General features: G+C 35.7%; 1 protein-coding gene across 2 annotated transcripts in view; it reads right to left on the reverse strand.

The window, feature by feature from the left end:
• Positions 1 to 1,680: 1,680 nt before the first annotated feature.
• LOC132118509 (nuclear factor of activated T-cells, cytoplasmic 2-like) overlaps positions 1,681 to 27,932 on the reverse strand; it is a 42,105-nt gene continuing 15,853 nt past the window's right edge. For both annotated transcript variants that reach the window (XM_059528393.1, XM_059528392.1), the window contains exons 4-10: positions 26,621 to 26,823; positions 26,352 to 26,524; positions 24,185 to 24,325; positions 17,319 to 17,374; positions 17,048 to 17,180; positions 15,617 to 16,345; positions 1,681 to 2,122 (exon numbers count right to left, since the gene is read on the reverse strand). In XM_059528393.1, the coding sequence (XP_059384376.1) occupies positions 2,067 to 2,122; positions 15,617 to 16,345; positions 17,048 to 17,180; positions 17,319 to 17,374; positions 24,185 to 24,325; positions 26,352 to 26,524; positions 26,621 to 26,823 (1,491 nt within the window). In that variant the 3' untranslated portion in view covers positions 1,681 to 2,066. The remainder of the gene's footprint in view (positions 2,123 to 15,616; positions 16,346 to 17,047; positions 17,181 to 17,318; positions 17,375 to 24,184; positions 24,326 to 26,351; positions 26,525 to 26,620; positions 26,824 to 27,932) is intronic.

Raw genomic sequence — 27,932 nt, forward strand, 5'->3', positions numbered from 1 at the left:
TTTATTTTAATAACAAAGACTGGGAAAGAAGAGTCTTGAAGTTGAAGGAAGTATCTCACACTGAGTGAATCACTTCTTATAAATATTCACACAAGCAAAGAAAATCTCTTTAAAGTTGTCAGGTTTATTGCTCATGTTCTCAGCTAGTAAGCTTTATTTGACAAACAACATTAACACGTCTAAACACATTAGGTTAGACATGCTTAGGCCAAAACATGAATATGATCATGAAAAGCTAATGGAATAAAAAATTGAATTGCTATCTCTTTTGGCATTGGCAGTCTTACATTAATATATATAAAAAAATTAAATGCAATTTGTCTTTATGCAGCAAAGGTTTGGCAGTTCATATATTCCCAGAGCCTTGGTTATAAGATATTAAATGTCAAGAGTGATTCAACTGATTCAGTTCATATAAAATGTCTCTTCCTATTATGACTGATTCTAAAAAAGAAAAATGATAGGAACAGTCTTTACACTTTTGAGGCAGTCTATTTACAGTAAAAATAAAAGGTTTACATTCTGAATATAGTTGTTTTGTTATGCCCACAGTACACTGAAACAACAGATTCACGGAAACATTAGCATCAATTTTTTTTACAATGTGTTCCAAAATAAATTTTAGATAATACATACAAATGAATTATTAATTTATACCTCTCTTAATTATTCAGCCAAAATTGTAAAGACATAGAAAAATATATCCTGCATAATTGCTTATGCATTTTTTAAGAGGGTAGGATCGCTTCCAAAAATATTTTCTCAATACAAACTGATGCTTCTTGATTAGTTTGATTCTTTAGTAAATGCACTTTTTGTTAGTTTGTATTCAAATATGAAAATGAATGTGACAGTGTGTTACAGAGGCATGCAGACCGTATCTACTTTAAGTATAAATACAGACACTGAATGTTTTACACACAAAATATAAATGCATATTATAAAAGCAAAGCAGTTATGGTTAATAAAATCCTCCAGGAGAAAGATCTGTAATACAGCTAACCTAAATATTAACATTGGGCACAAGACTTGAATATTTCAAGTGTTTTCTATTCATAGAAGAGATGGAACTGGTAAAGTCGCATCATACACAAATAAAGAATCATAAAATATGATAACCATTCAGTATTAGTTCGGCACAAAGACGTTTCAGAACCTAAATGTAGTGCAGGGCATTATGGGCTCTGACTTGACAAGGCACATTTCCATTTATTTTTGGTTTGCTTGTTCTACGTTTTGCTAGAATGACAGCTCTTTAGGAAAAGGCACAGATGTTAAAACAGTTTCACAAAAAAGAAAATATCACTTCATTGGTTTTTTAGCTGTATTTGCTCAACATCTACATGATTACAAACAAATCTAATTTTGCTGACATACTTTAAATAAAATATAATTAGTTGACAAGAAAGTGCATACACTGTTTTCCCTTCACGAACAGTGCATTTGCTTATAACAATTTAAAATAAGGCTTTTTCATTCAAAAATTTGGATTGATGTACTGTACACATGGTTCATCTAATACAAAAACAACCTATTCTTAGACTCGTAGATTAATCATTAGCAGTGGTGTAAAGTATTTATCCACTTTCCAATTAGAAGTATGTGCAAACCTCTTGTTTTGGGGAATATGACATGAGGTTATTGCTCGAAATACACTAAATGGTAAATGGACTGCACTAATCTGAGTGAGTTCATTAATGTGAGTCAAATGGCTATGGAATTTAAAAAAAACATAAAAAGGAAAGAATTTACTTGACTGCACCTGTCCAATACAAACTGTTTATGAAGGCTCAAGGCTCTGACAACTTTGACGTATGAGATCAACATTGGATGAGTTTCAAAAGTCAAATAATAGCAGGGAAATTCAATAACGTTTGCACATCAACACGCTGCTGTTCCTGGAGTTGACTGAGATGGATGTTGGGTTAAATGTGGTCCATGATCCAGTTTTTGTCAGGGTGACGCTTGACCGGGCCGAGGCCTCGCTGCTGGTAGACCAGTCTCACGTGTGACGCTGAAGGCAGGGCACTCCAGGGGTCCTGCATGACTCCCGATCAGGGGTTTCTCTATGTCTGACCCCTGCCAGGCACCCCTGTCAAATCCTTCCTTATGATTTCATTCACTAGAGAAACAACAGAAAAGAAGAACGGGTTTAAAAATGAAAGGACTGAACATTTGTGCAAGTGAACTGCATGATGAGCAACTGCACAGTGGGGTTCAAAAGAAAAGAAAACACACACCATAACATCATACCTCAAAAAATATCTTAAAGGGTTAGTTCACCCAAAAATGAAAATTCTGTCATTGATTACTCACCCTCATGTCGATGCAAACCCATAAGACCTTTGTTCATCTATGGAACCCAAATTAAGATATTTTTGATGCATCCCGTGAGCTCTCTGACTCTCCATAGACAGCAAGGATACTACCACGTTCAAGGTCCAGAAACATAGCAAGGACATCGGTAAAGTAATCAATGTGACATCAGGGGCTCAACCGTAATTTTACAAAGATACGAGAACACTTTTTATGCACAAAAGCAACAAAAATAACTTTATTCAACAATTTGTTTCCTATTTTTTTTATTTTGCGCACAAAAAGTATTCTCGTAGCTTTGTGTCCTTGCTACGTTTCTGGACCTTGATCATGTAAGGACACTTGTTGTCTATGAGAGAGTCAGAGAGCTCTCGGATACCATCAATAATATCTTAATTTCCGAAGATGAACGGAGGCCTTTCAGGTCTGGAACGACATGAGGGTGAGTAATGAATGACATAATTTTCATTTTGGGGGAACTATCCCATTAAAACTCTAAAAATTTATTTTAATTATTTTTGTTATTTAATATAATGAAATATTTATATATTCATAATTAAATACATACTTAATTGAAATATATAGTTATATATTTCATTAATTATTTTATAATATAGATAAATATATAACAATATATATAGAATTATATGTATTTTTAAATTAGCATATTTATATATTGAATGTTAACATATGCTAATTTAAGTATATTAAATATGTTCCCATGCATTTAAATTAGCATATATATGTAATTATTTGTAAGTTCTTATAATAGGCTATATTTGTAATTATACATATTTTTAATTTATACATTTTAAATATTAACATACTAAATATATATTTCCAGATAAATATTAAACAATGAGACTAAATGGCAAAGTATCCCAATTTACTTGAATTTTACTTAAATGTAAAAACAGCAGATATTATATGTAGTAGTATAATTATATTAAAATGTGATATATATACACAGAGCTGGGTAGATTAATTCAAAATCGCATGGAAAAAAAATAGCAGTTAGTATTGTAATCCGTTACAATAAACATTTTAGGTAATATAATCAGACTACTTTTTGATTACTTTTAGATTACTTTTGAATAAGTCATTTGTGTGTGTGTGTGTGTGTGTGTGTGTGTGTGTGTGTTAATTTGTCACTTGGTAAAAATAGCTATTGTAGATGTATAATAATTTTCACATGTTACAGTGCCACTGAACAGGCACTAGGTGGAAGGGAACCATCTGACAGAACAGATTCAGTGAAGCCCTTGCAATGGCCATTACTTCCTGCTGTTACTCTTTTTAAAGGGGGGCATAAATGGAAACTTTTACTGCCTCTTCATTCTAAGAATAGCAGCAGTGCGCGTGGGGCTGTTAACTCAATCACTACACCACCACACACCAACTCTAGTCTAGCCACAACTCTGACATGAACAAAGGTCACAGGTAAGATCAAATCAAATGAATGTGGGAAAACACCTCCAATGCTGTTTGAGTTAAGCATGGAGAAAAATGATGACAAATTCACAGGTTGATGGTACAATTACATAGTAGACCAAGAACAGATTGATATTATGATTGGATGGTACTGTTCAAAAGTATAACCCCAATTGGGACATTTTATTAATTAATCATCCTTTGGGGTCAAAATGACCCCAATGGATTTTTCCTTCATTTTTTAAAAGTGTTACCTTCATCGCAGGGGCATGAAACTCGGTGACATTTCCTAAATCATCTATCTAAACATGCACAAAAAAACTGGGCTTGATTTGGTTGTTCTAAAGGTGTGTAAAAAAAAATTTACCTTTTAAGGTCTTTGGGGTCAAAATGACCCCACATTGAAAATGAATGGGAAAATGCAAAAAATGACTTTTTAAAATTTTGTTTGTCAAAAAAATAAAACTAAATCCATTATAAATCTGAAAATTTCTACAAATAAACCAAGATCTGGTCCTAGAGCATAAATAAAAAGTAGAACGAACTTTGTATCTCATACACACACACACACACACACACACAAACACACACATGTATGTGACTGCAACAGAGAGCATTTTTACAGAAATTGGCAAATAAAATTAACTAAACTGGCATAAATCTAAAAATTTTTACATTTAATTCAAGGTCTGGTCCTAGAGCATAAACCCAAAGTGGAACAAACTTTCTATCTCATACACACACACACACACACACACACACACACACAAACATACGTATGCCACTGCAACAGAGAGCATTTTTATAGAAATTGGCAAATAAAATTAACTAAACTGGCATAAATCTAAAAAATTTTACATTTAATTCAAGGTCTGGTCCTAGAGCATAAACGCAAAGTGGAACAAACTTTCTATCTCATACACACACACACACACGCACACATACACACACACACAAACATACGTATGCCACTGCAACAGAGAGCATTTTTATAGAAATTGGCAAATAAAATTAACTAAACTGGCATAAATCTAAAAATTTTTACATTTAATTCAAGGTCTGGTCCTAGAGCATAAACCCAAAGTGGAACAAACTTTCTATCTCATACACACACACACACACACACACATACACACACACACAAACATACGTATGCCACTGCAACAGAGAGCATTTTTATAGAAATTGGCAAATAAAATTAACTAAACTGGCATAAATCTAAAAATTTTTACATTTAATTCAAGGTCTGGTCCTAGAGCATAAACCCAAAGTGGAACAAACTTTCTATCTCATACACACACACACACACACACACACACACACACACAAACATACGTATGCCACTGCAACAGAGAGCATTTTTATAGAAATTGGCAAATAAAATTAACTAAACTGGCATAAATCTAAAAAATTTTACATTTAATTCAAGGTCTGGTCCTAGAGCATAAACCCAAAGTGGAACAAACTTTCTATCTCATACACACACACACACACACACACACACACACAAACATACGTATGCCACTGCAACAGACAGCATTTTTATAGAAATTGGCAAATAAAATTAACTAAACTGGCATAAATCTAAAAATTTTTACATTTAATTCAAGGTCTGGTCCTAGAGCATAAACCCAAAGTGGAACAAACTTTCTATCTCATACACACACACACACACACACACATACACACACACAAACATACGTATGCCACTGCAACAGAGAGCATTTTTATAGAAATTGGCAAATAAAATCAACTAAACTGGCACAAATCTGAAAAATGTCACATATGCAACATGGAACAAGCTTGTAATATATATTCTATAATATTCTGCTTGTTCTTTCACATGTTTATTAGCCATGTGATTTATAAAAAAAGTTGTTCTGTGTACCCTTCACTCCTGTTCATTACAGTTTATTGGTGCTGTTGTTTTGTATTATATTGGTTTATTTACTTTTAAAATTCATCTTGTTCTAAAATCTCTTGTTCTAAAAAAATAAATAGTTGTTGATAAATAATTTTCTGAAATAAATAGTGTGTGATTACAATCATGTCATAGTGGTGACTTGTTTTTTTCAAATGTATGTATAATAATTTGCAAAAGCAGATAATTCAAAATATATTAGAAAACAACAACAAATTCTAACTCTGACAAAACTACAGATTTTTTTATGTATTTCAAAATGTTTAAATAAATATTCACAAAATATATATCATAAAGTTGTGAGGAGAAGTTGAAGCATCAAGAAAAATGAAGTGAAAATGAATGAGTCTCTATAGCACTCTAGTGGATACATGTGGCCATTGCACTTTAATTCCTAACCCATAAGAAATAAAGTTTTTTGACTAACCTTTAGATGGCAGTATTCTATCCCTAACACATAGAGCAATGTCCAGAAACTATTTAGATTTAATTAAGATCATCATTTAAGTGATTTTTTCTTTAAAAAATCATTTTTCATGAGCCAATTTATGGCCTAGTTATGTAATTGTGCAGTAAATAGGTAAAAAACTTCAAAATTTCCACAAAAACACAGCATAAATGTATAGTTGAGAAGTAAATAAAAAAAATGATATATAGTTTTCCATATAAAAAATGTATATTTCCTTATGCAATCGCTTTTTAAAAGTTTGGGGTAAAAATGACCCCAAAGACTTTAAGTGTTGTCCTTTTTTAGGAGTGATTAAAGGTTAAAGTGCAATAAATTCAAGAATCTGTGATTTGATCATTCTCTTTAACTTTTATTTAAATGACAAAAGTACAAAGTATAATGTTTTCTCTGACCAATGTATAAATGTATTTTGTAACACATTCCAAAAAAGTTGGAACAGAGGCAAAATTATCCACTTTAAACTGTTTTGAAACAGTTCACAGAAAGCAAATGAATTGGTAATAAAGTAGGTCAAGGTATCATGTAAAAAGAGCTTTTCACTCTTTGCAAGCAAATCGTGGCTCATCACATCACATCTTGCAATGCAAAATCACAAAATTAAGGTCTTTCACCAACTACTACATGTAATAGTGAAAAGATTCAGGGAATCCAGAAAAATCTCAGTACATGTAGGGCAAGGCAGGAAATCTCAGTTGAATGTGCTTGACCTTTGAGCCCTTAGGTGGCATTGCATAAGAAACAGTCATGCTGCGGTGTTAAAACAGCTACATGGGCTCAGGAGTACTTCAGGAAACTGTTGTCACTGAACACAGTGTGCTGCTGCATCAAGAAATACAACTTGAAACTCTGTTACTCTAGAAGAAAGCTATGCATCAATTCTATGCAGTGATGCCGCTGGGTTCTCTGGGCCAGAGCTCGTATTAGATAGTCAAAAGGACAGTGGAAAGGTGTGCTGTACTCAGATGAGTCCACATTTCAACTTGTTTCTGGAAAAATGGGTTTTGAGTTCTCAGTCCCAAAGACCAAAGGGACCATGCAGATTTTCATGAGTGACAGATGCAAAAGCAAACATCTGTCATGGTATATGAGTGTATTGGAGTTGTACAGAGAAACATACTGCCATCAAGATGATGTCTTTCATGGGAAATCCATGATTATTAGATCAAGACAATGCCAGCTCTCATTCTGCATGTGCTACAATAGCATGGTTTCATAGACTAAATGTGTTAGACTGGCCTGCCTGTAGTCCAGATCTGACTCTTATTGAAAATGTATGACCAGTCATGAAAAGGAGAATCAGACAACGACAATCACAGACTCCTGAGTATCTGAAGCCTTGTTTCAAGAGCGACTTGGCAAAAATGTTGCTTTTGCAAACTTTAACAATTAGTATTCTTAATTCCCAAACAATGAAACATTTTAATTAAAATGAAAGTTGATGTGACACAGTGTTAAACATGCCTCTGTCCCAACTTTTTTGGAGTGTGTTGTAGCCTTCAAAATCTGTTCATATTTACAAAATACATTTACGTTGATCAGTGAAAACTTTGGAAATGTTTTCTTTGTACTTTTTCAATTTAATAAAAGTTAAAGAGAATGAACTAATCAGATACTTGATTTTATTTTATTTTTTACAAAACGTCACAAACTTCTCTGGAATTGCGGTTGTATTACCATGGTACATGACCAAAAAAATGGACATGTGGTATAAATAAAATATGTTGGTTTAGGATTCCATTTGTTATATATCCATCGATCACCTTTCACATATTCAGCAGCTGAACTACACACAGTCATGCAGACTTTGGTTTAAAAACTCTACAGCATAAAGATAATGTGGTTTAACCTGATTGGCCATAACCTAGGTGCTGTATACTATTAGGACGAGACACTACGGCCTGGAAACCCAGAGCACAAATCATCACTGCCACAATATGCAGTGCCATGCTGTTTGTTATGATGGATGAGCAGGAATAACAGGAGGAACGTTTACAGGTGCATCGCAATAAATTAGAATGTTGTGGAAAAGTTCATTTATTTCAGTAATTCAATTTAAATTGTGAAACTCTTGTATTAAATAAATTCAATGCACACAGACTGAAGTAGTTTAAGTCTTTGGTTCTTTTAATTGTGATGATTTTGGCTCACATTTAACGAAAACCCAACAATTCTCTACAAATTAGAATATGGTGACATGCCAATCAGCAAATCAACTCAAAACACCTGCAAAGGTTTCCTGAGCCTTCAAAACGGTCTCTCAGTTTGGTTCACTAGGCTTCATAATCATGGGGAAGACTGCTGATCTTACAGTTGTCAGGAGACAATCATTGACACCCTTCACAAGGAGGGTAAGCCACAAACATTCATTGCCAAAGAAGCTGGCTGTTCACAGAGTGCTGTATCCAAGCATGTTAACAGAAAGTTGAGTGGAAGGAAAAAGTGTGGAAGAAAAAGATGCACAACCAACCAAGAGAACCGCAGCCTTATGAGGATTGTCAAGGAAAATTGATTCAAGAATTTGAGTGAACTTCACAAGGAATGGACCGAGGCTGGGGTCAAGGCATCAAGAGCCACCACACAGCTTGCTACAGTAGTTGTATTCCTCTTGTTAAGCCACTCCTGAACCACAGACGATGTCAGAGGCGTCTTACCTCGGCTAAGGAGAAGAAGATCTGGACTGTTGCCCAGTGGTCCAAAGACCTCATTTCAGATGAGAGCAAACTCACCAGATCTGACCCCCAGAGAGAATCTATGGCTATTGTCAAGAGGCAAATGAGAAACAAGAGACCAAACAATGCAGATGAGCTGAAGGCCACTTTCAAAGAAACCTGGGCTTCCATACCACCTCAGCAGTGCCACAAACTGATCACCTCCATGCCACGCCGAATTGAGGCAGTAATTAAAGTAAAATAAGCCCCTACCATGTATTGAGTACATGTACAGTAAATGAACATATACTTTCCAGAAGGCCAGCAAATCACTAAAAGTTTATTTTTATTTTATTTTATTGGTCTTATGAAGTATTCTAATTTGTTGAGATGAATTGGTGGGTTTTTGTTAAATGTGAGTCAAACTCATCACAATTAAAAGAACCAAAGACTTGACCTACTTCAGTGTGTGTGCATTGAATTTATCACACTAGTTTCACAATTTGAGTTGAATTACTGACATAAATGAACTTTTCCACGACATTCTAGTTTATTGAGATGCATCTGTAGATTCTCTTGAGCCATATATTTGTGACTGACTTATTGATGGCCAGTCTAAATATTTAGCCTAAAATGAATAATGAAGCCCAATAAAGCAAGTTGCATTCTATTATTAGCAATGAATAATGCAATATTATATAGTAGCAAACATGCAACCAGCAAGTGCTCTGTAGCTCTGTATAGTGCACCGGTAAATATGCACAGGTTTTGCAAAATGTATGCAAAAGAAAAACATCAGCCAGCCAAGAATTAGATGAAACACTGAAATATTTTGAAAAACAGCGTTTGTTGTGGTCAAAGCTTGCGTTAGAGGAGAAGGAACTTAATGTTCAACTGATTTCCCTATTTGAAGCTTGGCTTGTGTAAGAAGCACAATGACACAGATATAAAAGTCTAAATTGAAAATAAACACCGTAAAAACAGCATGAAAAGTTTAGACCAGCTCAGACTCAATAAAGGCTAATGAATCATCTTGAATCACTAAACAGCCCTATAAAATAAATAAATACAGATTTTTTATAAACAATACTAAAATGTATTATTCAAGAAATGTGTAATTACTGTTATCAGGCTCAAATTAAAACAGTTTTTTTCCTTCAATAGAATCTATAACAGCGCAATCAAGAAAGCCTTGCGGTTTCAATCATATAATCCTAAGTATGGGAGCTTGACGTGGATGACATCTGTTTTTCCTTCCGAGACTAATGAAGAACAGATGAGAGAGGAATAAACTGGTAGCAGTGGGATGCTGAGGTGCTTTATTAGTGAGTAAAAAAAACTGAATACGAGGCACTGCAGCCATCCTACTAACTAACAGCTTAAAAATACTCAACTGTAGAGAAGCTGGATGTTTTAAGCAAAACATGCTGATGTGGCTTTAAGCACGTCGCTACATGGTTGTTAGGTTGGTTGCTAGGTGGTTCGTAGTGACCTAAAAAATACCTTTGAAACATAACACATATCTTCTAAACAAGCCCCACGATGATGTATGCTTGCTGTCCATATGCACTATACAGGACAGAGGGATTATAGGGAAAGTAATGAAAGGTTGGCACACACTGATGGGTTTAGAGCTGTAAAGGAAGTGTACAGACTGGGCTGTATAATAGGTGAGTGTCTGGCTGGAGAGACCGCGGCCAATCAGAAAGCTTGTTTACAAACCAATGGTGGAGGGCAAGACAGAGCATAGTAGATGACTCAGTCTCTACTATGTGTGTGTGTGTGTGCGCGTGTGTGTGTGTGTGTGCATGCATATACTTAGATATACTTTGGGACAAAAAATTTGAAAGGGTTTCTTTTAAGTGTAGGTTTAGGCTGTAGTCACTGCTATTAGCTTTACATAAAGTATGTCTTTCATGTGGACTAGAACTGCATGTGTATGTGGATCAGGTTTTGCCAACATTGTTGGGACCAAATGTCTCAAAAAGTATGTAATGCACTATATTATGGGGACCAGTCGCTATGATGAAAACGGTGTAAAGTATTTTAATGAAATTTAAAAATGCAGGGTTAGGTTTAGGTGATCAAAATTATTTGCTCATTATTAAAACAATGAAAGACAATGGAAAGACCCTTCAACAATAGAAAAACAAAAATAATCATATGACAACATGAAATGACAGGACATCTTGTATTGACTTCAGGTATATGTGTAAGGACCTTAGTCACAGTAGACACCGTATAGAGTATCTAGGTGTCATTCGTTTAATGCAACACTGAAAATTTGTCTTTTTGGGGACAAAAAACTGGTGCCAAAATATGGCCAACCCTGACTAAAGTCTAGTCAGCAGAGCAAGAAATGTGATGTTTGTTGAAAAAAATGTGAACGGACATACAGTGCATGATCTACAAGTGTGTGTGTACTGGCTAGCGCATACTGTAAGCGTAAAGGACAGGAAGAGTCTACACCACAGTTCTGACTGTTTGCCCTCCAAAACAGACCAGTTTAGAAAGAATATCAATATCTGCTTTTCTTTTAACTTTGCCTTCAGTGCGATGTTCAACTCTACAAACTACAGTTGCTGCTCACTTCGAAAACACCGCTTTTACAGAACAAAGCTACATCTTATCAGGTCTCTGCTTTCACAGCCAGAAATCGAATGGCTTGGCACACACGTGGTCCAAAACTGGATGCAAGTGATCTGAAACTAATGTGCACGGCTTACGTGCTCTATCTAAATTATTCCTGCTGCTAACTCCAGCTGGAAGAACTTCAACTCTGTTGCCTCAGGCTTCATTTCCAGCCTGGGAAGCCTAAGTCAAGCCAGTTGAGCACAGGAAGATTGGCAAGTGTCGTACCCTGAACACTCTAGGCCAGTTTGGCTGTTTATATAAGGGTAACACTTGTTAATGGCCAATGAAGAGATTAGCAAAAATCAAAGGTTTACAGTCAAGGACAACTAGAAAAAGAACATAACTACCTTGCCAAAAAAAAAAGACTAGTTTGGACTAGCATGCATTTCTATGAGAGCCAGGCTGGTAACAGTCTAGTTGGGCAAGCTGGTGGACCACCACTGATAAGTCTTGCTGGTTAAGCTTGTAATGAAGCCGTTGGTAATGAAAACTCTAGAAATGACACAAAAGATGTACTTAGCTTCCTTTTCTTGCTATTGAGAAATGCAAAACATGTATGTTCATAACGAAATAGATGAAGGTACAGTTTCTATACAGACTGCCGACCACAGAAACCCTGATAACCCTTCAAAAGCCACCATCGAAATTCTGAGTGAGATAGATGTATCTGCATGAGTCATTTTATATCCAGATGTGTGTGAAGGTCTTGGCAGACATCAAACGGTGATATGTTAGTGGGTGGATCGCTATACCTTGACACCTCTGCAAGCAGAAGCAACAGGGACTTTTTGTGGTCGTCGTCCTTCCTGCTCTCAGTGACCTGGACTTTGTCTGTACTACCAGAATCACTTTTTCAAAGTAAAACTAGAGCCACCAGGCTTCTTAACTAGCTTAACCTACTAGTTTAGACTGGTTTATAATTAGGCCAGCCAGGTTTACTATAAAGACCATGCTGAATCCACTAAGCTAAAGTGACTTGTTGCAGGGTCAATCCCATCGTTGCAACTCAAGGTTAACAGCCTTGCTCATGAGTAGAATGTAGGGCTGTGAATCTTTCGGTAGGCAGCGATTCGATTCTATTCACGATTCATAGGTTTTCGATTCGATTCAAGAAAATTTTTGCAAATTTATAACAATTCAATTCGATTCGATTCACATTTAAATTCAATTCCACTCGATTATAAAGATTCAATTCTGCGTTCTTTAAGTGCATTCACAGGATTATTTCAATGCTCCCCCTAAATTCTTTAAATGCTTAGTCAGGGGGCAAATTACACAACAGCCTTAAAAAAAACAAAAAAAAAAACTTTTGTCCATTGTTAAATTCTAGTTTAATGGTGCTATGGCATGATATGGCATAAGTAAAAATGTATGTAAGCCAAGATTTAAAAAAAGAGCTTTAAAAGTATTATGTATCAACTAACATTTTGTCACACCAGGGGCGTAGCCATCATTTCTGAAGTGAAAAATGTCAAATAAAATCATTTTATGTATGTAGCCTATGTATTTTCATATTTTTTTTTATGAATTCTCTTCTTTTTTTATTACTTTTAATTTGCTTTAAGAAATCAAATATACTGCTCGACAATAATACTTTGTAATCGATAATTTTTTCCTAATTGCAATTTTATGATTGTTTTATATAGGCTACTACATTTATCTATTATTTTAATTTTCTGCACAGAAAATATACTTTATAGTTTCTGTACTGTAATAAATGATAGGTCAATTAGCACTGCATCATTCATAAATTTTATTTATTGTGTTTTTTTTTCTTAATGTTTCATCAGTTCATTCTGCTTTTATTCAGTTTAGCTGCAGATATAGCCTGGCACGTCTATGAGAGCGAGATAACTTCTCTTTCAGTGTGTAAACTTCTTTATCTCATTTATACAGAATAAAATGGTATAGTAGCTGTTGTAACTTTTCCTCTCCATCATCGAATGATTCTGAGAGAAAATGTGCTCGATGTCTGTTTCTATAGCAACAAACGCTACTTTCATGCATCTGATTATCAGATAAACCTGCGCTCTTGTTAATGATGTGGTAATTTTAAGTGTTTCCCTCATATTTTCGGTTCATCAGCATTGTTAAAACACATTTATCATTAACAGGAACTGTGCATATGATTTAGACACTTTCTGCTCCGTCCATGCAATAAATAGGCAGCTTTCGACTGCTCAGGTAATGTCGTCAGTATGCAGAGAGCCATTAACAAACTACAGAAAAGTAAAACTACTTCACTTTAGTATTACGGTCCATGAGTTCTATAGATCGCAGGTCTGCTGCGTCAGAGAGGAACGGAGCGTGAGCGCAATCCTGTGACAGTCACAGGTGCTAAACAGTGGAGCGTGTGAAGGACAGATTAGAGGCACGATTCACAAACACTCTTCAAGGTCTCCATTAATTTTGCATGTAGTAATTTAATGTGTATATATTCTGAAAGCACTGAATCACTATAGAAATCGCGATTCATTCGATTCTTAGTGTTTTAAATTGATTACTGTCCGAGATCGGCGTTTCACGATTCAAAAATCATGTTTCAAGATCGATGCATATGAATCGTCAGGGTTTGTAATCGATGCATCGAGAAAACGAGTGAATCGTTACACCCCTAGTAGAATGACAAAAACAGCTGCCTCGCACCTTGTGAGATTCAGCATTTCCAACTATTTTGGGTTGGAGTGGTAAAGTGGTAATTTCCTAGTTACCAGCCTTGGGCTTTCGTCACTTTACCGCTTCATGAATTCTGTGTGGCCACTGTTATTCTCTGAGGTGTTTACAAATCTCAGCAGTTTCTGTCTTGCTTTAAGGGGCCTTAATGAGGAAATTCACTAACACCTTTATGGGTTTATCAGAGTGGTGTTAAACTCTAATGGGGCTACCAGAAATATTTATACTTAAAGTTGAGGGGGGGGGGGGTCTACAGGGATTCATTAGAAAGGTTCTAAAACAGCATCTTGTTATGAAAACATCAAAGGTTTAAAGTCCCGGGAATCTCATAGTAACTCTCTATTGACGTGTCTACAGTTGCAGCGTTGCTGTTTACTCAGGGAAACCCTATTAGAGTATGCAGAAGAAATTCCATCTTTGGCTCCTGGACCCATCCGCTTCAGTTTTTCCATGCAACATGGCCCTTTCCCTTTCCTGCGTACTCCCACCCATCACTATCTTGTTCAGATCAGACTGCCTTTCTGGATAAGTGCAGCAGCTGCAAATAGGAGTTCTATCCTTCAGATTGGCAAGACTGCGACCTGAGGAAAAAAAGCAAATCCTCTCGTGGGTTCCCCCCGCAATATTGGGGGGCACGGGGCCAAGGGGAAGCCTTGGCCAAGTATAACAAACAAAAAGGCTTTCCCCAGTTCTCCAAGGCAGCCCATTCCACTGTTTGACAATGGGTTGCCATGGCACTTGTTTTGCAAATCATTACACTGTCAACATGTCCAAGAAGTTTTGGAGCTGTGTACTTTTCTTTTCTTTCTTTTATTTGTGAGGTTAAAAAAGCACCCATTTCCTTGTCAGGAACCCCCTGCATAAGACATAATGTACCACAAGAACCCCTGAATTCCCAAATTGCCTCAGAAAAGTGACACTGGAATCTTAAGTCTTCCCTTGCCAGTATTCTGCCACATCGTGGTTTGGCCATTTTCAAAGTCATTATATCTTGCCCATGATTTTTTTGACACAATTGAAAAACAAAACAGAGGGTGTGTGCAAGGAAACGTGCAGCCATATCCATCCAATTCATTCTAGATAATTAATTTCATTCTTACTGAGTAATGGAAAGTATATACCCCAAAGCCAGTGGTACAAAATAGATCTTTCATTCATTCCACTTTATATAATACACATTATTGCTAGCGTCTCACTGTCCTTGAGTCATATGTGTGAGAAAATGAAAAATTAAATGGTAAGACAACAAGAGATGGACTTGATAAGCACTCTTCATACTATTGTCTGAAAGCAGACAGGGACAAAGAATGTGACAGAATGGCTCCTGATAATGCATTCCTATGACCACATATTTTTACGGACATTTGAAAGTATGTGTCTCTTCATGCACTGATGCTTCTGAGACACTGTGTAGATTGACACACTATGTAAGAATCAGTTTCTAACATTTCCCAACCAGCCTACAACTATGAACGCCTTCTAGCAAGCATTAGAAGAGCAGCTGGTCAACCTGTAGCTACTCACCATCATCAAGGTAGGCCTGGTCCAAGTTCTCCTGCTTGACTGTGACTCGTCCAGGAACGCTGGTTCTTTGTTCTTCCGTCGAGGAACATCTCTGGGGCTCTACTTGGATGGGAGGTGACCTGTCTTTGGCCACCCTCTGGAGGAAGGGCTGTTGTTGGATGACTGTGGGGTAATTCTGAGGATGCTGAGGTGCATGGGCTGGTGCTGGTGAATGGTTTTCCCCTGTGGCTTGAGGACTGTGCTGATTGTAACCCTCACAATAAATGATGTGCTGATGTTCTGGGGGTGGTGGCACGGGAAGATCTCCTCCTCTGAGCAGGTGGTGGTTGGTGGGAGAGAACTGGATGATTGAGGGATGATGGTTGGAAGGATGCTGGCCAGCCAGGTGAGTGGACTGGGCTGGGGAACCCGTGTGGACCAGAACTGATCGATGGGAGTCTGGGATCATGGCAGCACTCGTCTGAGAGTAAATAGGACTGCTTGACAAGCTTTTTCCAGGACGGGAGTACATTATGGCTGGGCTCTGCTGCTGAAATCGGTGGTCTGGAGGGGAGACACACAGGCGGGCCTGCTGACAGGGGACAAGGCCAGGCACCAGGCTGCTCTCTGGGGTGATGACCCCTCGAGGGTTATAGTACTGCTGGGGAGACACCCCCAGCATCTGCGACATGGAATAACCCATCCGACCAGTTTCATATTCATCCAATGGCTCTGTCTTAATAGACGGAACTGGGAAAGTATAAAGAGAAGATAACTATAGAGTATTCAAAGTGTACTTTGAATCTGTTCTGAACCTGAACTTAAAGGGATAGTTCACCCAAAATGAAAATTAGGTCATGAATTACCCACCCTCACATCATTCCAAACCTATAAGGCCTTTGTTCATCATCAGAACAAAAATTAAGATATTTCTGATGAAATCTGAGAGCTTTCTGACCCTGCATAGACAGCAACGCAAATGAAACGTTTTATGGCCCAGAAAGGTAGTAAGGAAGGACATCATTAAAATAGTCCATGTGACATCAGTGATGTACCTGTAATGTTATGAAGCTACGAGAATACTATATACACAAAGAAAACTAAAATAACAACTTTATTCAACGATTTCTTCTCTTCCGGGTCAGTCTCCACTGCCATTCATGAAAGTACCACAATGTATGCGTGTGCATTCCTCTGTTTGTTTTAACAATGTCCTTACTACCTTTCTGGGCCATAAAACATTTCAGTTGTGTTGCTGTCTATGTTGGGTCAGAAAGCGACATGAGGGTGAGTAATTAATGACAGAATTTAAATTTTTGGTTGAACTATCCATTTAACATTCATATCATGGAAAAATGTAAATGTTATTCAATATACTAAATGCCAACTGCGGTACAATAAATAATACCCCTAACCGCTTTAAAGGTACAAGAGCAAAAAGACTCTGCGCACCTGGTAGAGGTGTGTAGGTAAAATGTTGTGGTTGACTGCGCTTCCGTTTCCCATTTATTACATAAAAGTTGACTTTGGCAGGATTGCAAATGGATGGGTCTCTATATGGAGGAACTTCAATGAACAGCATGCTCTGTGAATAAGAGAATTGTTTTAATTGGCGCATCTATAGTATAGACAGTATACAGTACAAGAAGAGCACTGAATATAGATGTTCAGAAAGTTATATAGTTATATACAGTTATATATGTAATGTAGGCGTTGGACTTACTTCCTGACTTTTGTCTTTGTCAACTGTGGCTTCCAATTCCCAGATTTGCTGTCCATCTGGAAATAGAAAGATTGTTGATAATTCATAATTCAAATTGGGTTGTCAATTAAAGCTGATATTAGATCTATCTATCTATCTATCTATCTATCTATCTATCTATCTATCTATCTATCTATCTATCTATCTATGAGACAAACAGTTTAGCATCTCACATGCTTTGATTCAAAGTTATTTAGTTGTTTGGGAAAATCCATGATTACAATATGTTGACCTTTCTAATTGGCAAACATTGCTTCTTCCCCTTAAGTTCTTAATGACTCAACTCAGTTTGGCAGGTAAAGTGGGTGATGAGTTGTGGGTACATCTGTCATATCCATAGATCATAAGTATCTTAGATAATTCCTCGCCTACAGACTGTTTCCCATACTATGGAGATTGCATGTGGTGCAAGTCAGTTACATTTCTACCCACAGTTCTACCCCACACCCATTCCTGAGACATTAATGCAGACCTCACTACACACGCTCAGATTGGCAAAGTCTGCAAACAAAAATCTGAGTTATCAGTACGAACACAAACCTTTCTCATTAACTTTATGTAAGACAAAATGGTCTCCACTGTGCATCCCTAATCCCAAGAGTAAAAGAGTAGGCTAATTACATAATAGCTCACATTGCATTCGGTCTTCAGTGTTTGAATTTATACACAAATTTCTACCCATTTCTTTAGACATCACTACTGAGCTAATGACAGTCAAAAACACTACATGCTCAAATTTGCAAAGTTTGAAATCAAAAGTAAAAGATCTCAGAGACTTATACCCTATCGAAAGTCAGAGATCTCAGTATGAACTCAAAGCACTCTCTTCTACCTTATCTGAGACCAAATGATCTGAGTTGTGAATTCCTAATCCCAAGGATCTTTTCCAAAAGGAATTACATAACAGCACACGTTGCATTCTGTCTTCCATGCTTGAATTTTTACACAAAATCCAAAAACCATAGTAATAGAAAGTAAACAACATTCACCAAAAGAAAATTTTTTTTTTTAAACCAGAACAGAAAATAGCATTCCTACCGAATTAGTCACTAAACCGGGAATGATTTTGCTCCGTATCACAGCAGCATGTGGGAAACCCCTCTTTGGGCTGCAAATGAGAGACGTGTGGCTCAAATGAGTCAGCACTAGTGAGGGGGATTCCACTAGCAGTGCCAGGACAACGTCTTAAAACTGCTTTATGTTCAAACTGCTCCATTTCACCTATGACAGGTGATGAGTGCTTTGTCCTTGGCCATTCTGTTTGTTTGCAGTTTGTTCCAAAGCTCCTTGTTCAGGATCCCATGGGTTCGTTTTATTACATTTTCTTATAATTAGCCATAGAAGCTATAAGAGTGGAAGCCCAGCTCGGCGTACAGAGCAAAATCGACAAGAGCCAACAAAATTCAAGCCAAAGACAGCTGTCTTCCATTTCAGAGGGATTTCAGAGTCATGATTGTTCAGAATGCTCTGTCAAGATGTGAATCTTTTCCCAACAAAAGCAATACTCACTTCTATTTTTCTTTTTCACATTTAGAGTAGAAATGCAAATGGAAAATCACATACAATGGTGCCAAAAAGTATTTGGACTGTTTTTGTTGTTAAAACTCTTGAAATTGAATGTACAAATTTCACTGCATTATATAACAAAACATCAAAGCAGGAGGCATCTGAAAATAAATGTTGAATATATTTTTAATGATGAATATTTTTCATTTTAAATAAATATATATATTTTTGTAATTCAAAACCTAACATACTTCTTTTAAAGCAATGTTCTGCTAGAAAAGGTGTGCTTGTGTTACCTTTTTGTTTTGACATTTTGTCATCCAATCCAAAGTTTAAGTGTATCATTTCTGCGGCACTGGAATTGTAAAATAATAGCTATATAATTAAAAATAATTGAATTATTTTTAATAAATAAAAATATATTATAATATGCCATAATCAGCACCAACCGTTATATCAAAGGCAAAAATACAACATTATAGTTAACTACATTATAATAAAAATATATAAAATGTAAAATAATACAATTCATTATAAATATAAAAATTAACTCCTTACAGTATTACAAAGCTATGTAAAATATTTCAGTTAAATATTGAATAGAAACAAAAAAAAAACTAATTTTAAATAAAAATTACATTTTAATTTAATTAAATAATATTTTTTTTGTTAAAAATTATAATTTTTTAAATATCATATCAACACCAACTGCTAAAAATTATACAATAAAAATAATAAAAATAATTATTATATAAAATGTAAAATAATACAATATATTATTATACAAATATATTTAATTAATTTCACAACGTTACAAAGCTATGTAAAATCTTTCACTTTAGTATTTAAAATAAATAATTATTAAACCTAGAATCTTTTAATGTAAAACTGTCGTTGTGTCATGCTCTTCGGGATATTAAATTAAACAGAGAGAGGATCTTGAATTATCTGACTATTCTTACCCTCCTGTCAATTATACATAAGACCTTTGAGTGTTTAAATACTTTGTGAGCAAACTGTTTATTTAGAAAAAAATTAATGTGTTAGTTACAGAGAGAGAGAGGGGCTAACCCTTGAAAATTAACATCAAAAAGTTACCTAAAAGAGCACTTGATGAGTCACAGCTCTTTTCTGACAGACTAAACACATTGGCTTCTACCAGTCGACTACACTTAAAAGATCAATAAACAGAACTTTTCATTCTATCAAAACAAACAAAAAGCAGACGACACATTGCGGACATCAATAAAACAGAATATAAACAGCAGTAAAAAAAAAAAAAAACAACGGGAACGGGAACTTTGAAGGTTGAAGGAGCACTTTCTAATCACACAGCTGTGACTGGATTTTATTTGCAAACAAAACTGTCGGGTGCCACCTGTCTGAGGCAAAAAGCAGCTTCAATAAGAGTAAGTAGTAGTCATAGCAAACACACACACATACACACACACACACAGACACAATCCATCTGCCGTTTAGCATGCATGAGAGAGCACAGTGTGGGGGAGTGCCATAACAATGGCACCTGCATGCAAAAGGCTCTGCCACCAACACCACAACAACATCTAAACACACGTTTCACACACTAAATGCACTTCTTATGATACCTTCTAGTCTTTAAGGACACTAAACTCTTCAAGATCTGATTAAAATCAATACAGAATGGCATTTGCAACACATTTTAATTCAATAATGTGATGCATTTCCCAAATACTGTAGTGGAAATCACTGTACAGACTGGGCAAAGAAAATGTATAGAAGCTAAATGGAAACTAATTAGAGGCAGAGTAAGGTAATATTACAACAATTAAGCCATTTTTTTCTTTGTACTGATAAAATGTTCACAGTAATACCAGGATCAGAAGTTGTTCTGTTATGGATAGATATTAATAGATAAACAAGTTGGGAAATGGTAAATGGTTAACATTAAAATTGTTGGGATGAAGGAAAGACACTGCAGGTGAAAAAAATTGATTTCATTAAATTGATTTATCTTTTTTTCTTTCTTTTTTTTTTTTGCATATTGCAGGTTTGCATATGTAAATATCATGTTTAAACATGCAATTAAATTATCTAATTAAATATGTACTAATTTGCATACACTTCCAGAACTGAAATCTGGACACTAGTTCAAAATTCATGTTCCATTTTGTCAACATATTAGAGTGTAAGGTTTTTACAGGGAGGATTTTTTTTATATATATATTTCACTTAATTTTGTATTTTTATTTTTTTAGGAATAATGTGTTGTATAAAATCAGACAAATTATATAATATGAAGAAACCCCTCCATAAAAACCTTCATAATATAGATAAGAAAAAACTTCAGTTGTAAATAAGTACTACTGAAGTGAAGAAAAAAAAACAGCCTTTATAGATATGTTTTGTAATAAAAATACAGACACAAATAGACAAAGTGTATTTTAGATGTATTTGTTCCACTAGTCTGAAGCAACGTGTTATGTAAAGCCAGATCGCCAATAATGCATGAAAGAAATGTATTTGCCTGTAGCGTATTGCCTTAATTTTGAATTTGTAGAGATATGCTATTGTTTTTAAATGCATGGTCTAAAGATGATATGCTACTTGCTTCTGGAAATTCTAGAAAGCAGTTAATTGGACAAAAATTATATGAAATCATGTCCTGAGTAGATGATGATGTCATCATTACTGTAAGATGCTTGTACCTGCTAAAAGTTTATTTTGTCAACTTAAGAGTGCACTAGCATATTGAAGGCCTCAAAACTAAAAACAAAAAAAAACTCCCATTTTAAATGAACTAAATGCAACTTTAATGTAGACTGAAAAAAGACTGGAAAAACAGGTAAACCCATCTGATAATGACAGTGAAACTGGAACCTGGTAAGAATCGACGTAGACCAGACGCTGCAGTGTTTGTACATAAAGCGGACACGGTATTCAGGTCAGAAATCTAAAACTTCATGCAAATGCGAATGAAACAGATTAGAAAAGGTCACGATTCAAATGAAAGCCTAATGGTCTTTTGCAGTCTGCTGTCATTCATAAAGTTCAGTTTGTGTGTGTGTGCAAAGATGTTTTAGCAGCTGTTCAGTTCGAGTATTTATTAAAACAATGATCATGAATATAGAAACAGAATGACAAAACAACTATTTCCCATTACACTGTTTGTGCACTATGAATAATGTCTGATCGGCTAAGCCAGACAACACACAAGAGCAACTCTACCCATGTTTGTCACTGAACACAAAGGCGACACACACTTCAACAGAAGCGCCACCCGCACACTGAAACAACAACAAAGAAAGGACAATGACGCTTGCCTCTTATCTGTGAAATAATGCAAATTGTTGATGGGTAAATTGTCAGCGTAGTTTGCTTCTCAGTGTGAGTCACAAAAAACAAACACAAAGCACAAAAACAGGAGCCTTATAAAAGCAATAGTGGAAATGACAAAAATAAATAGTGTTGCTTGAAAAGAAAATGGCGAGACCTGTTATTAAAAACCTACTGAAATCAAAAATTTTTGGTTCGCTTTGAGGTCATCTGTATAAGTGTACTCCTAAACATTGACAAAATCCATTTTTAGCAGATTTTGAGACACTTCTATAGTTTTTGTGAATATTTAGAATTAGTTTTTATTAAAAAAAATTAGTAATTTCGTTGTTTTTGTGCTTTTTAGTTTTTTTACACGTCTATAAAATTTATTACAAAACAAAATTCACTTTTAGCAGATTAAGAGATACTGCTATAGTTTTTATGAATACTTAGGATTCATTTTTATTAAAATTTCTTAGTAATTTCATAGTTTTTGTCCTTTTTAGTTTTTTTTTAACACGTCTATAAAGTTTTTATTACTTTTTATTTAAGTTTTAGTTTTTGCTATTTTGGTACATCAAGTTATCAAACTAAAATGAGAAATGTTGCTTAGCTAGCTGAAATAATATTTTATACTTCTAATGTTTTCAGTTAACAATTTCTTTTCTTTTATTTTATTTTATGGTTTTAATTTTAGTTTTATATTTCAGTTTTAGTTAATTACAATAATCCTGATAAACACTCATTAAATTGTACACAACAAAGTTTTTGTTAAATAAAATGTCCGTGTTTCCTTTCTAAACTTATTTCCTTTCCCAACAACGTATTGGCTGCATTGAAGTTGACAGGAGTTGAATTAAGGGGCTTCAGTGCTTACGTTTTCAGTACAAAGCGTCACGTGTTGTTTTCGCTGTGAAGCAGTGCTTTAAGTGGGCCGGTACGCACCGGTACTCAGTACCGCCACTTCCAAATATAGCTCTTGAGCGTACCGCCACCTCTCTGTGCGCCAAGAACGTGCTTTTAGCGTACCGGTACGCTCATTCGTTTGCCTGCCCTGCCGCTTTTCGGAAGCGCCCTTCACAATGCAAGCTTCCTAATTCGTCCCAACGAGAGCAGAGACTACAATACCCATACACCCTTGAGATTTACAAGTGAAAAGCGCATGCGCCGCTTTTGCCGCTGTCAGTGTCAACAACTCAACGTGGCCGGAGAGGGTGTGTGAAACGCACACACTCGTCTCGGTAAAAATACAAATACAGTCAACTACACTTAATATGCTCTCCTGGCTTCAGACTCTGAGTACTAAAACAACACGGTCAGAATCAGATGACTGGCTGGATTACACCCCACCAAGCCTGAATGATATCGCTGCAGGTCAGACGCAAGCTAATGAAGTAATGCAGTAGCTCTTTCTAAGGGTATTTTTTCAAAATCCTTTTGCACATTTTATTTATGTTCAGTAGCTCTTTCTAGCTCAAGCAAATCCACAAACTAATAAAAGGATTTATTATTTTTTATAAGGTCGTCTGTTGACTGCTGTACATAAAACCCCTTCAATATAGTTGTTGTTACCTCAGGGGATGAAGGGAGTCATCAAAAAAAAAAAAACGATATATATATATAGGCTATAATAGAGTACCGGCACCTCTTTTGGGCCACTTAAAGCACTGCTGTGAAGTATACTAAAGGAAATTTTTTAGCTTGTTTGTTTATTCGATTTAGTGGCTGAAATGTTAATGCTTTCAGCTACAAAAAAGGTGTAGTACTCCCAGCTCTCTATGACACTTTTTTTTTTTTTTTTTTTTTACAATATTTAAAATAAAAATCAATTAATAATTTTTTTGTCTTTATCTAACCCCTAACCATAACCCTAACCCTAACATGTATGTCCAGCCCCGCTTTCTTGTTTCAATGCATATTATGTAAACACAGGCGGGACAATTGCAATAAACTATTTCTTGGAGTGATTATATCTCAAAATCTGCTCAGAAAAAGTGGGTCTAAAATTTTTTTTAAGCACTCACCATGAGTTTTCTCCATGAAGATCACCTTTGAATCTGCGCTAAAGTTCTGGCCGATAAGAATCATCTGTTGGCCTCCGAGAACCGAACAGGCGTCCATGTCCTGCTTCTCTACCATGGGCAGCTCGTGGGCAGACCTCTGGGCTGTAGAGACAAACAGGGAGCAAACAGAGAAAGTTCAGATGTTTGGATTTAATTAAACATCACAGGTTTGAACCCTAGTAAGAAAGGCCCATCAAGCAGAGACTTACTGAGACCTATTCCAATTTTCCCCTTGCTCCACAACTTATCAATTTTGCAAATCAAAGATAAAACAAATATATAAAGACACTTAATCTAATGTTTATAAAATATATTTTAAAAAAGTAGATATTTATGTGTGAAAAATATCAGTAACTTATGCAATATATCAGTAATAATATTACTAATCACTAATAAATGTTTAACAAAAAGACACTTAATATCATATTTATGAGATTGATAAAGGAAAGGGTACACAAATGTATTGAAATTTTTGTACACCCATATATATATATATATATAAATATATACTGTATATGTATATTAGTGCTGTCAAACGATTGTGATTAATCGCATCCAAAATAAACATTTTTGTTTACATAATATATGTATATGTGCTGTGTATATTTATTATGTATATATAAATACATACAAATGCATGTTTGTTTCAGAAAAATATGTTATGTTTTTATATTAAATATATTTATATTATAAATTATATGAATGTAAATATAGACTTGTAAATACATGTAAATATTTAAAAAAATATATACTGTATGTGGGTTTTTATATATACATAATAGATATACACAGACCACACACATATGTGAACCTGGACCTTAAGTCTTAAGTCTTTAATAGCCAAAAAAAACATTGTTTGGGTCAAAATTATAATTTTTCTTTTATGCCAAAAATCATTACAACATATATTTTGAAAAATTTACAGTTAAGTCTGGTTTTGTGGTCCAGGGTCATATATATTTGGCCAACAAAAATGTTTATTTTGGATGCGATTAATCAAGATTCATTGTTTGACAGCACTAGTGTGTGTATAAACATTTTATAAATGATATATATATAAAATGCTGTAATTATTGCTTGACATGGGTTGATATTGAATGATACAATACGTAGTGTTCCTGTGTCTCAGGGGTAGAGCATTGCGTTTGCAGTGCAAAAGGTTGTGGGTTCAATTCCCAGGGAATACACATACTGGTAAAAAAAATGTATAGCCTGAATGCACTGTAGGTCGCTTTGGATAAAAGCGTCTGCTAAATGCATAAATGTAAATGTAATACAAGCATTAACACTAATAATCTTAAACTATGAATTTATGTATGCAAGTAATTCAACAGATTAGAAAGCAATCATAATTTAGCTCAGGAAATTAATGTTTTATTTATTTTGTATTGAAATAAAGAGGCTTTTCAACTAGAAAAATTAGATGAAATTAATTTGCTTCAGCCAAATTAACATTACGCCATTGTAAACAAACAGACAGGATTATCCGGCTTATTAAATGCCCTCTTTATTTACTTTAGGCTGAAGGAGCATTAAATCCTACTTTACATGGTGATAAAGTCGTTGTGATATTAAGGACATACAATGGCGAAACTTATCAGTGATTTAATATCCGCCACAGCTACTGTGATTAAGACAAACACAAGTGACCTTTGGACAGATGTGCGACGTGCTGTAATCTGAATTAATGAAGCATGTGAAGCTCAACTCTTCAATAATACAGCATGTTATCTGAAAACTGGCTGAGATACGTCTGCGATATCTCTGTGTCTGACACAACAGATTTAACTTCCTATTAGAGAAACAGGGGGTTGGGGAGCTGTAATTTATCAGGCTCATTTAAAATTCATTCCTCTTTTGCACAGTTTACCTTGGTTCGCATCAAACGAAACCTAATTGAGGAGGAAGCAGAGCAAAGAGACATGGCTGCAGAATTTCATGCAACTCAAAACCACCTGATATCTGATAAGAGCATGACAAATATTCACACAAGGTGTTTGAATACTTGACCCAAAACAGATATTGCAACATCCAGCCGCTAAACCTGTTAGGTAGCTGAAGCCACCAAGAAAGATATTAGCTTTGATTTCATTCTGATTTCACCTCTTTGTAGATTAATTTTACTCACAGCATTCGATGGGATGCGAAGCAACTTGCAGAGACACATGTTGGCCTCCTTGCTGGGGAATATGAACACGGAAAACCAGTCGAACTCGAGTGTTTTTCCGTCCAATGTCAGTCTCTCCTTTTCGCAGCTCGATGTCGGCATTGCGAAGCTTAAGAATCCCAGCGCAATCGATTCTGAGAAGCATTTAGAAGCATCATGTTACTATGCATATTTAAAACCAAAAACTGCAGTAGGAGGAGGAAGAATCAACATCATCATGGTTTACTCACATTGCTTTCATGTTATTCTTTGGCTCAAGAGGAATCTCCAGGACTTTGGTGCAGCTGATGATCTTCTCGTAGCTGGTGGTGGTGACGGTTTTGCCGGTAATGCGATGGACCTGATAGAAAGCATGAGGCTTCAGGATGCGCTCGTCTGCTGTGCCAATGAAAATCTGCAATCCCAGCGGCTCCTTGCCTCGGTATCCACGTAACTGCACACAGAAAAGCACAAAAAGAGATATGTATTAGCATGGTTCAATGTTAAACTGTAAGACTAAAACTGTTCAAAAGTTGGGGGTTGGTAAGAAGTTCCCTTATGCTCATCAAAGCTGCATTTAATTGATCAAAAATACAACAAAAAATCTAAAATATTATTACAATTTGAAACAGCTTATTTTTATTTAAATATATATTCAAATGTCATTTATTCCTGTCATGCAATGCTGAATTTTCAGCGTCATTGCTCCATTCTGATATGCTGCTTTTCTGCTAATAAAACATTTCTGATTATTATCAATGTTGGAAACTCTTGTGCAGCTTCAAATTTCTGTAGAAACCATGACATATTTTTGCCAGGATGCTTTGATGAATAAATAAAAAATCAGCAATTATTCGAAACAGAAATCAAATCTTTTGTAACATTATAAATGGCTTTAATGTCACAGCTGATCAATTTATTTAATTAAATACATCCATATATATATATAGTAGCCATCAGAGGATGGGTACATGGTGGTCATAAAGGGATGGACATGGTCAGAAACAATGTTCAGGTAGGCCGTGGCATTTAAACGATGCCCAATTGGCACTAAGGGGCCTAAAGTGTGCCAAGAAAACATCCCCCACACCATTACACCACCACCACCAGCCTGCACAGTGGTAACAAGGCATGATGGATCCATGTTCTCATTCTGTTTACGCCAAATTCTGACTCTACCCTCTGAATGTCTCAACAGAAATCCAGACTCATCAGACCATGCAACATTTTTCCAGTCTTCAACTGTCCAATTTTGGTGAGCTTGTGGAAATTGTAGCCTCTTTTTCCTATTTGTAGTGGAGATGAGTGGTACCCGGTAGGGTCTTCTGCTGTTGTAGCCCATCCGCCTCAAGGTTGTGCGTGTTGTGGCTTCACAAATGCTTTGCTGCATACCTCGGTTGTAACGAGTGGTTATTTCAGTCAAAGTTGCTCTTCTATCAGCTTGAATCAGTCGGCCCATTCCCCTCAACAAAGCATTTTCGCCCACAGGACTGCCGCATACTCAATGTTTTTCTCTTTTCACACCTTTCTTTGTAAACCCTAGAAATGGTTGTGTGTGAAAAT

This window comes from Carassius carassius, chromosome 37, assembly GCF_963082965.1.
Source record: "Carassius carassius chromosome 37, fCarCar2.1, whole genome shotgun sequence".
NCBI lineage: Eukaryota > Metazoa > Chordata > Actinopteri > Cypriniformes > Cyprinidae > Carassius > Carassius carassius.